The following is a 12,075-nucleotide window of genomic DNA, read 5'->3' as shown; positions in this document are numbered from 1 at the left end:
TCCATCCTACTGAAGTGCTCCAAATCTCACCCAGAATTCTCTGTACAGAAGTAAAAAGGCTGGTATTATGTGCTTCTGCACAAAGCTGTGTTAATTCCTGTTTGCAGTGCCATGGATAAGGAAGACAGCATGGCTAGTTAAACTTCACTGCTTTAACTTCAAAGTTAAACTGTTTTTGGTCACTCGTTTTCTGGTTTTCGATTCTTCTAAAATGCTGCATGTTAACCAAAATAGTTTCTAACATTGTCCTTGCTGTCAGCTGACCATAAGTAAAAGGATACTGGAAGGTAGAGCTTGTTTTCTGAAAATTATAATTTTATGGTCTGGAAGTGACTTCTTATAAGACTACTGGGTACAAGAAATCTTCAAAAGCATTTTCTTAATCCTTGTTTTTTAAATACAGATTGGATTTCTGAAAGGAAATAGCATGTGGGGACCTCGGATTGCAGGGATTATTTTCAGTTGCCTTACCTAATTGCTTCCATTTTATGAAATAAAGCTTGTTTTTTCCTCCACACATACTACACAGTGTTCTAAGAGCAGCTGTGTAGGAGCAAGGGCAGTTATATTGGATGAGTAAGAGGAAGAATTTGATCCACCCTGAAATGCAGCTGTATCACTTTTCTTTTTGTTTGTGGTTAATGTGAAAAGCTTTTTAGTTTGTTGCTGCTGTTCTAAATGTTCTGTAATTGATGTTTTCATCTTCTTTCTCTGTCTCCCTTTAACCTTACCTCTATAGAAAAAATATTTTAAAAGGGGAAAAAAGAAACCCAAACCAACAACTGTGGACACCTGACACTTGAGTTTCTACCTCTTGGTCATAGCAGTTACTGTGGCTTTTGTGACTATGTATCTCATCACCTCCCTCCTTGAACTTGGGAAGAGTTTTTCCCATTCATCCAAACTGGAGGAGAGGCCATGGTTGGAAATGCCTTTTCTATTCACCCAAGACACAAAGCTGAGGAACAATAGCAAGTGACAGAGTACTTCCCAGGCAGGGGCCATCATCCACCAGGGATTTAGAAAAGTTCAGATTTTGAAAAGAAGAGAGCCCATGAGGGCTCTGTTGAACACCCTGTCCACAGCAAAACCCGATGGGAATCCAACATTGTTGACTCAGCTCAGTGTGTCCCCACTGCAATGGTCTGTAATACCCCTGCCATGTTATGTGCATGTGGCTGCATTTTGTAGCCTGCAATGGACCTGTATTACATAGTTTTGTTATATTAACCCCTTTAAAGCAACTGCAGTTGTTTCCTGATCATAAGAAAGTGTAACCAATCACTGCTGTGTTTTGTGTATTAAAAGTAGGGCCTGCTGCTTTAAATGTCTTGTGCTCTGTCTGTCATTCATCTATCTGCCTGCCTGCTCAAACGTTTTTTGTGAAATTTTAAGTGTCATAACTTGAAAAAAAAAGAAAGTCTTGCTATTCTTTTACACTATGATATTTATTTTTATATGTCTAAAGCCTATGTTTAATTTTAACCCATTTTTCCAAATGAAATGGATCACCACGCTACTAACCCCACTGTGCCCTCTTCCATCCCATATATTTATTCTAACTTATTTGCATACTTGGTGTGTGTGCTCGGAAGAGTAACTGTGGCTGAACTGAAGCAGAAGAAAGCTTCCTTCTAATCCAGTCGGAATTAAGATAGTGTGCTAGTTATGCTGTCAGAGTCATCCATGACCTGAAATAAAAGATCTTCCAGTATGGTCAGTGTGTTAAAGCGCATAAGCTAAGTAATTACTCTTACGTTGGGTTGAAAATTGGATTTTTTAACTAGCTTTGATTATATTTTTGTTGTATGTACAAATCAAAGCATGTTAAGAGAAGCCAGAAGAAAAACATAGTCTCAGAAAGGCAGCATCTCTTTTTTTTCTGCAGGCCTCCTTTCTGAAGTAGTTTCATTGAATCATGATGATGTTTGCTGAAAAGTCAATTTCTTGCATTTTTAAAGGCTTTGAAATACATTCTCATTTTGTAATGTAAGACCTCTCTCTCAGGTGCACCTGCTTGATTTGCATGTGAATTCTGAACAATTCTTGTTTTATGTGACACTTCTGAAATGTCTGTCTGTTTTTTTTTTTTCTTTTTAATTCTCAAGCTCACTATTTGGATAAGATAGTGAAAGGTACTGTATATTTGCTCTTTGATGACATGCCTATACCTACATGTACTTTTTCTATATGAATATATAGTTACAAACATACTAGTCTGGGCAAAAGAGTCTTCTTTCACATACATTCCATGAATTATAGATTGAACTCATACGACTTTCAGCTCATCTCAAATTAAAATGAAATCTTGCTTATGTTATGTAATAATAATTTATCAGTGATTATACATTTATATACAAACTGTGTATGTGTACTTGATTTTGTTTGAACCAACAACTGAAGATAGTATTCATTTGCTGTTTGGTGCTTTATCTTTGTTAGTTTTGTCATTGGACCTCTACCTGCAAAGCTGTAAACATTTAGGAAACAAAGCAAAGCAATATTTTTGTCACAGAGCAAGTGTCATTAGTTCTAAAGAACAGATTAATTATAGATATGTGTGTGTTTATATATAGACAGATCAATAGAATACTCCAGGCTTTTAAGCTTTTCTTTATCTGAATATAGAAAATCTATAGGAAATTATGACTTGTGTTTTGTATGAAGTTAGAAAAAAGCTTGTTTACTCTATGCAACATTTTCAATTAAAAAGTTCAAGGATGTGAAAGCTTAACATGAAACAGCAAAGATTCTTGTATCTTCAGTTATGGTGAAAAAAATCGATTTAGAAGAATGTTTGAAATATTCCTACCCCTCTTTCCCTGAGTATCTTTATTCCTTATTTGTGGTTTTGGTTTTTTTTCATTAGAGTATGACAATATTCATGGCAATATCCAGGCTTTTACACAATAAGTCTTGAGTGTACCCAGCTGACTCCTAAAACGCTCTTGTCAGTATTGCAATTAAATATGTGAGACTTCCATAAATTTAACAGATAAAGGAGTAAGAAAAAAACTGCTCTCGGTTCCTCAACAAATACTATCAGCAGCCAGAGTCTGAAAGAGTAGCAAGACTGATCTCAGCCTGACATAATGGCTCAATATCCGTAACTGTAGCATCATCATCCTTCCTCATAAAAGGTTTTTCTGATCTCTGCCTTCTAAGTAATTTGACAAGAGTTAAGCACCCTTTATAACTTCTTTTCTGCAGATGTTTGTAAATTGGAGCTACATGGTTGAAAGAAGTCAGTAAATTCAAAAGTTTTTAAAATTAAAAAATAGACTATTACCTCTGAAAGACTGTTCTAAACTCAGCTGAGCTTAACTAAAATGGGTCAGTAGATTAGTTCACAAAAACAGTAGTTCTATAAAGTGAAATGGTTAGCCAGTTACTTGGGCTTTTTGGATAAATGTTTACAGAAAATTGTTGTGTCCAAAATTACCTGATTTGTAGCCACCTTCTTGTAAGATACTTAGTGCCATATCTGTACTTGCTTCTGTCAGTGTCTTATAGTCATAGAAAAGGAACACCAAAATCTACATATTTATAGTGTTGTCATCCTCATACAGATCATGTTGGCTGCATGCCAGATTTCATCACTAAGAAGTGACAGATACTGTTTTTTTAATGCAATGTTAGACTGAAAACAATTATCGATTTTGGATATATTAAATTATGTTAATTGTTTCCCAAATTTTCCCTCCTTGGCCATAAAAGCAGACAAGATAGGATATAAAGGTAACAGCACAAAAGCCTTAGGGAGATTGTCACAAAAAATCACTTTCTGCTATCTGTCTTGAAGCACGTCACTACCGTGTTTTTGTTCAGTCTATCAATGTTTTATTGTGGTCCTTATGGTATTTCATTTTGTCCGTCCTAAGTAATCAAATACGCACAGCTATTACATTTAGTTGGAAATCCTGTTGGTCCTGTCCCATCCGTATGCAGCCTGAATCCTAGTGTTTGTTAGAATAGATGCTAAGCTGCTTCACTATTTCCTGGGCTTTGCTTATTCTGTGGAAAGGAATGTATTTTTGGCATAAAGTATAGTCATTAAAACTGGCCTATACTTTGTGCAATTATTTAGCGCACTGTAATTTCACATGAATATACGGCAACTCTGAGACCAGATAAAGTTAATGTTTTCTTTTATTACGTGACTAAAATCATACCCATTTTCCTACTTAAGAATTTGGAGGGATTTGTTCATAGTAACAGGGAGCTTAAACATTTGTGCCACTAAGTAACCAATACTGCATAGAGCAAATAATGATCTATTCTATGAGCACAGAAAAATGTCTTGTTTTACAGAGCTATTTTTGCACTATGCACTCATCTCTTGTTACTTTGCCAAACAAAAGAAAATTTAAAAAAATTAAAAACCAAACTTAATTTTGTCTGGCCTGCAGGTATTTAGAGGATTGGTGCATTTATTTCCTGCCTGTACAGGTAAGTGGTGTCTCAAGTGTCAGGCCAATCAAAGATGCCACTTTGTTAAGAATTACATTCCCCAGGTAATGTTGCTGTTCCACTCCATGTGCAATTACAGTATTTGTGCTGTTCTTAAGGCCTGTTCCCAGTAAGTGTCCCTTGTTTGTATTTTTATTTCTTTTTATAGAATTGCAATCTTTAAATCACTTGTGATTTTTCTTCTTTCTCTGTTTCAACAGAGGGCTGCCCTGGCTTGTGCAACAGCAATGGGAGGTGCACGCTGGACCAAAACGGCTGGCACTGTGTCTGCCAGCCAGGATGGAGGGGAGCGGGCTGTGACGTGGCCATGGAAACTCTCTGCACTGACAGTAAGGACAATGAAGGAGGTAAGATATAACAACTGAATCTCTAACACTGAGGATAACCTGTTGAGGAATGGAGATTTTGCAGTCAGGCGATTAAATACTGCCGTGAGAACCATACATGCATTTTACTAGCTCCTCTGTCTGTAAGAATATGCTGCAGTATTCAGTGCTTTTATATGGCGTATCAGCAAAGCCTTTCGAGCTGCTTATGACAGGTGTGAGATATGTACTTACAAAATGATGGGTGTCACCTTAGTTTCCCTGCAGTGTTCTTTTATACTGGAATAAATCATAGTCTCAATTCAGTGAACTGTAGTAGAAGGGAAGAAAAGAAAGGAGTTCAACTTTTCAGTGACCTCACAAGGAAATTATCGAAAGAGAAAAGGCCAAACAGGGAGTTTATGTTTTGACCTATGACACTATTGCTGGAAACAATTGGTTGCCCAGTCTACAGAGATCTTATCCTCTATAGCCTGTGAACGCTCCGATAACTGACAGGATGCTCCCAGACGTTTTGGGGTTTGGTTTGGTTTTATTTGGCTTTCTTTTCTGCAGTCTGTCATTCGGGTGACAGGTAACAGTCTGAAGCAAGATGCAGGCAGGAGTGTTGACTCAAGAAATCAATCTGCTATCACTGTTGCAGGGTGGGAAAGGTAGAGGGGCTTACTTTGGCATGACTCCAGAATCACACAAAAAAACCCCCACAAAAACAAGATTAAATGTGAATGCAGTCAAATATTAAATCAGCATAATGCTTTTATTGTCTGTCTTTCTCCCCCTTCTCACATCAACTCTTTTTGTTTAGCACCTTCAGATTCAGAGCAGAGATAAGAAACTCCAGTAGGGCTTCTAGATGATGATAAAGTCATCTGTGACTTTGTTTTTCAGCTTTGGGATGCGTATGCCTTTGTCATTGCTGGTTGGCTTTACGTTCTCACACCCCAACTGCAGTTGGGATCTCAGACATCAGAAACTATAAATAACAGCAGCATTTACTTCTCGAGGAAAATAAATAACACAGTTAAAACACTGCTGCTGTTTATTGCCTTACACATTGTTTGATTTTTGCATACTGTATATTTTGGATCAGCTTTGCACTTTTAGGGGCCTAAAGAATCTGATGCAATCTGATATATGCAGTCTGAGCTAGTGTGAAGCTAAGTTTCTGCATGTAGGAAGGGAGCAAGTGGAACAATTAGCCACGGCATTTCCATGTAGTGATATGCTGTTCGGGGAATTCAGTTCAGGTGGGCAGGGAGATTGTAAACATAAGGAAGAAAGAGAAACCTGCAAGCATGAAAAGAGACAAAGCAAAGAGGAGAAGAAACTAGGTTAACGCATGAACAACATGGAGGAAAAAATAGATTGTGTAAGGGAAAAATGTTGAAAGCCCAGTGATAGACTAAAACAGATTCAGTAAACATTAAAGATAATAGAAGGATGTGGAATATCAGAGGAAGAGTCAAGAGCAGGTAACAGAACAGTGGGAGTAAGGAGGAGCAAGGTGAACAGGAGTGAACAAAACGAGAACAAGGGAAAAGAAGATGCTCCTTCAGACTGAAAACAATAATACCTGTTTGTGAGGAAAAGGGGAAAAGGAACAAGGAATTGAAGCAGAAGGATCGAACAGGATGACTTAAAGTTCAAGCAGAAAGAACAATACTGAAAAAAAAAAAAAAGAAGTTTAATACTGGTATTTTATGACTTATTTCTCTCAAATTTTTTCACTATTTCCTTTACAGACATCAAGGACCTATGTATGATGAAGGGATTGGCCAAATGGTTGCTTTACCATCATTGACCTATGTAATGCCATTTGTCACTGGCATTTCTCTTTCAGTAGACCTTAGTTTTATTCATATGCTTCAGTACAGAGCATACTCATGTCAGTCTTTGACTAGTGGCTGAGGAAAAGGGTTAAATTATACCAATTAAATTAAATTAAAAACTGGAAGCATACCAAACAAAACTGGGAAAAGAAAGCCAGAAACCCACCTGGAAAGAGAAGCAGTGTTTCTTCCCTTTCCAAGAGTACCTGCAATCAGCCCACTAATCTCCTGAGCAAGCCATTCAAATTCCAGACAACTGCAGGTAATGGCACAAGGATGCCTCTGCTGTATTTGTGTATTGTGGGAGATTAGGTTATCTGAGCACTTATGCTTCCTTTATACCGTGACTGCAGGTAGTGTGATTTACTTCGAACCAGGGTCACTGGTTATGTAATTAAAGCTATCTCAGTTGTTAGCTAATTAATATGCTGTGGTTAATGTTTATGTTTCATCCTACACTGGATAAAATATATTTCATATAGTAATGTTATTAATTATTAGCAATGTCTGCTTTTCGTTTGGTCCTTAGCTCTTTCTGGGACCGAATGTTCAAATTCTGTGAACATGAGCATCCCAAGGACCTCAATGGGAATATTCTCCATAGGAAATGCTAATGACATCAAGGCATACTTGATCATTTTCCCTTCTAGGTACCATTGACACATGATGGGATGATTATTACTCATCTGTCTTTTCATGCAGATTTCTGGGAGTCTTGCGGATCATTTCCTTTCTCCTTAAGGATGACATGCATAGCGACAGATGCCTAGCAAAAGAATGTAATAGGACAACTATGAACTTATATTTTCTTTGATATACTATCAGGCTGCTAATTAAAGTAGGAAATGACTGCCACAGAACATTTTGAATGCCAGAAGGGTTACTAAGTACAAAGATAACCCAAGCTCAGGAAATTCCAGGAGCTTTGTACTTCAGTTAGGACAGATACAGTGGCATGGTCATATTCTCTGGTTTGTGCTCCAGCATTTCCCATTATTCTTTTTGTTTGCCTCTGTGGTTTGTGGAGAGTGCTGGGTTGATATATCCATAGTATTTATCCACAGTGACTCCACAGTTTCTGTCTAGAGTGACAGCTTATTTAGAGCCCAACACTATATTTTAGGCTTCTTCACTACAGCAGGAATGTTGAATTTGAGTACAGTGTAGGTATGCTTATAGAGATACTGCAATAGTAACATTGAACAAGGACCTTGTGCATTGCTTAGGAATAAAACATGCGCTTTTTCTGCTTTTGTGGCTTTTCCAACCAGCTGCTCCTAGAGGCAGTCATTTTTGCTGTCTATAATTGAGTCTGTTCATTGTAGCCTGCTGTAAAATTGAGCTATGTGAAGATAACTGAGATTTCTTAATACAGTTTTCTGTCCTTTCTAGCCTCTTGCCTTGCTGTGCCACAACCATCCTGGTGAGATGACCAGGAACCTAACTCCGAAACTGTATTCTCCTTATGCAGGCAGTGAATTTCACTTCATGGAGATTTTCTGTCACCTAAATATATAATCACTTATTTGGCAACAGTGTGATTTATGTAAGTCCTTGGTCACAATCTCCCTTTGACACTGGGCAAAACTTGTGCTCAGGACTTATTTTGTCCCCCTAGTTTTCTTCCTTCAGCAGTTTTATATATACCCTTTAAATTCCATTCAAAAGCAAACATGCTCACTGATACATCTTATCTCTATCTTGACTCCTCTCATTTAATGTTTTGATGGTTTTATTAGTCTCTCCAAGCAACCTGATCAACAGGCCATGCTCCATTGCAATTCTGTGCATTTTGCAACAACAGGAAAAATAACATTAGTCAAGATTTTTACAGCTAGAATTTAGCTTTTGAGGAAGAAAACAATAATGTACTCATTACATCTTCTGCATGTAGAATAACCACTTACATAATATAAATAGCCTTCTGAAACTCATAGTGACTGTCCAGTTGGCTGTAGGAGTTTCTATTTTCTTTATAATTTCACTATCACATTTGAGTGATATAACTGATACGCTAGTGTTGAGCTAAGCCTCATACTTTTCAGGCTGAACAAATTCATCAATAATTTTGCAGAGCAGTTTTGGAAGGGAAATTTTACTCTGCTTCTCACAGTGCAATAGAGTACTCAACTTAGTGGTACTAGAAGCTCTAGCCACATAAGTACAGAGAAAGAATGAAAAATGTTTTCTCAAGTTATAAGGAGCCAGATTCATAACCATCCGTCACTCGCCTGGGCAAGTTACTGATAAACTCCACAGAAAAATAACAAACAGCATATCCCTGTATCTTGGCTGGTGAAAATGAGATTCTTTCTCTGATTGATGTTAGCAGAGAGGCTTGTAAAAATGCATTTCCAGCTGATTAGTTCAGAAGGTGTCAATCTCATGCAGTTTTATGACCTGCAGACTATACTCCAGATGTACATTTGCTTTTTGTAAACTAACAAAGATGAATGAAGAAATTTGAGCATTTCTTTGGCAACTGCACCAGGTATTTCCTGGGAGACCATACAGAGATATAAAACCACCAAACTGTGCTTTTAACCATCTGTACACCCAGTCTTGTCACTGATCCAGGCTTCTGGAGCCTGACCAGCAAGGGAGATCAGTATTTCAGCTAGGAAAGGCTTTCATACTGTACAAGAATGAGACTAGAAAATCACAAGAGTCAGACTATTTGAGGTTAGAAAGACCTCTGGAATCATCTAGTCCCACCCCCTGCTTAGAATAGGGTCAACTAGAGTATGTGGCTTTTGGGTTTTGAGTATCTCTAAGGATAGACACTCCAAAATTTCCCTGAACAACCTGTTACGGTGTCAGACCACTTTCACGGTAAAAAAAAATGTTTTCCAGATGTTTAGACAGAATTTCCTGTGTTTCAGTCAGTGCCCATTGTCTCTTGTCCTTTGCTGCACAGCAAAGGACAGTCTTTTTTGACTGAAAGGCAGTCTTTTTTGCACCTTCCCATTAGGTATCTGTACACATGGATAAGATTCCCCTCCCCAAGCCTTCTTTTCTCCAGGCTGAACACTTTTTGCTTTCTCAGCCTTTCCTCATAGGAGAGATGTGTCAAGCCCTTAAATACCTCATGGCCCTTCATTGAGCTTTCTCCAGTATGTCTGTGACTCTGTGTCTCCGGAAAGCCCAGCCTGCACACAGCACGCTGCAGATGTGGCCTCCCCAGCACTGAGGCTGCTCTTAATGCAGCCCAAGATGTCACTGGCACTTTCTTTGCTGCAGGGGCATGTTGCTTGCCTCATATTCAATTTGGTGTCCACCGGGACTCCCAGGGTCTTCTGCATAAAGCTACCTTGCAGCCAGTTGTTCTCCAGCATGTACTGGTGTATGGGGTTATTTCTCCTCAGGTGGACTTTGCACTTCTCTTTGTTGAACCCCATGAGGTTCATGTCAGCCCATTTCTCCAGTCTGTCGAGGTCTGTCTGGATGGCAACACAGCCCTCTGACATATCCTCATTCCAGGAAAAATCAGTGCTCTTTTCTTTCTCTTAAAAAAAGTTTAAACTTTTATCTACTTAATGGTGACTTTTTCATCCCTTTTATTCTCCCTGAACTGACTGTGATATCAGCTGAGTTAAATAAGAATTTTCAATGCACAATAGAAATCCCAGTTCTTTACTATTTTGCCAATCCTCTAACTGATCCACACAGCATAGCAATACTTAGAGGACTACCTTTAGAAGATCTCTGTTTACTCACACTCTTTCAACATATAATTGAACAGAAGTGCATGATATTTTTCCCTTCGGAAAGAAGTTTTACTCTAAAGCTAGGTTCTTTTGTGAGAGAAGCAGTTCTGGGCTTCCTTTGAGTGCTGCATTGGTATATTTTTCAGTGTAGTGCAGCAAACAAGCTCTCCCTCTAATCTAAATGGAATAATAAAATGTTTGAGCTATTTCAGTCTCGCTGTTCTTTTGGGGAAACAATTATCAGCTATGTGATACCATATTACATTCATCTAGAAATTTTCTGTAGCTGACATTTCCAGGCTCATTTTCCTTATGACTTTACTTACAACAAATTAGTAGTTACCAATTTGATCTTGATTTTAATCTTTCACCAAATTAGATTTCCAGTGATGTGACAGATCTAATGCTCCTTATATGTGAATATTTCAGTACATAAGCATAAAAGCACCCATGTGTTTAAATCTTGTTTATAGTGGCCAGCATTTCTCGTCAGTTTATTCAGAATAAAATCTAAATGTTAAATACAGATTTTGCTCTCTCATACATTTTCATGCTAAATAGTTGTGGAAATTGCCTTTGCCATTAGCAACAAAATCTTTCTGCCAAGGTACAAAGGAATCCACCCTGATAAATGCTGTGAAATATTTAAAACTACTTGCAGCATGTATATGCTAAAAAACTTCAGGATCACAGCAGAATGGGAGTTACTTATTTCTTTTCTCTAGCAAGCAAAATAACCTCAGATAAAAGCTACTTAGACCCACCTCAAGTTTTAATATTTATAAGTTAACAGTGTATGCAGAGCCTGAACACCTCCATTTTCTGGTTTGTTCAGCATGTTTTCAGAAAAGTGTCAAATACATGATGCTGAGTATATTTCAGCTTACATGGATTTCCACTGAGTTTAAGAACTCAGTGGAAACAAACTCTCTTTCCTTGATTGAAAGTGAATTCATTAAAATCTTAATTATTAGTATTCTTTCATACTAATTAGGTTTTTTAATCTCTCTGCTGGCTGGCTCATTGACATGCAAAGGGGCAGGAGGAAGAGTTTGTTCATTTCTGTGACTTTCTGCCAACAGATGGGCTGGTTGACTGTATGGATCCTGACTGCTGTTTGCAGAGTTCTTGCCAAAACCAACCTTATTGTCGTGGACTACCTGATCCCCAAGATATTATCAGCCAAAGCCAACAGTCTCCATCTCAGCAAGCCGCCAAAGCATTTTATGACCGGATCAGTTTTCTCATTGGAGCAGACAGCACTCATGTCATACCTGGGGAAAGTCCTTTTAATAAAAGGTGAGTACGAATTATCGTTTACTCATGAATACAAAAGAAATTGAAGAATGTGAGATTCCATTTGGAAAAGATCCACTCCAATTGCAAAATTCGTGGCATGGACTTATTTTATCTCATTTCCTGCAAAATTCAAATTACCAAAGCTAGTAGGTTACAGAAGGTATTTGCCGTGCTTACTACCTGTATTCTATCAGGGCACTTCATTAATGATTAAATAAATCTTTATTTAACCAGTTGATTTGGGCTAGCACAGTTGGAAATAGATCAAAGCAATGAAAACACTTCAGAAGGAAAAGCAAAGCTGCACTTTTTAAACTGAGCTCACTAAATAATATAAATTATGAATTAATGTAATAGAACTGTTAAGTGCATGACAGTATAATTGCATAAACTATTTGACTGGTGCTCTACGAAGCAGTAATGACCTGAAAATAAACCAGTAAC

General features: G+C 37.8%; 1 protein-coding gene across 7 annotated transcripts in view; it reads left to right on the top strand.

Annotated features, from left to right (window-relative positions):
• Positions 1 to 12,075, top strand: part of TENM3 (teneurin transmembrane protein 3) — a 1,360,315-nt gene that overhangs the window by 1,293,404 nt on the left and 54,836 nt on the right. For all 7 annotated transcript variants that reach the window (XM_061474586.1, XM_061474595.1, XM_061474622.1 and 4 more), the window contains 4 exons: positions 2,109 to 2,135; positions 3,721 to 3,738; positions 4,671 to 4,817; positions 11,415 to 11,631. In XM_061474586.1, the coding sequence (XP_061330570.1) occupies positions 2,109 to 2,135; positions 3,721 to 3,738; positions 4,671 to 4,817; positions 11,415 to 11,631 (409 nt within the window). The remainder of the gene's footprint in view (positions 1 to 2,108; positions 2,136 to 3,720; positions 3,739 to 4,670; positions 4,818 to 11,414; positions 11,632 to 12,075) is intronic.

Source organism: Pezoporus flaviventris, unplaced genomic scaffold (genome assembly GCF_033815535.1).
Source record: "Pezoporus flaviventris isolate CSIRO_AGI_PZ_B2104156 unplaced genomic scaffold, CSIRO_AGI_Pfla_v1 ptg000002l, whole genome shotgun sequence".
NCBI lineage: Eukaryota > Metazoa > Chordata > Aves > Psittaciformes > Psittacidae > Pezoporus > Pezoporus flaviventris.
The sequence above is the reverse complement of the archived record's forward strand: the minus strand, read 5'-3'. Positions and strand labels throughout refer to the sequence as shown.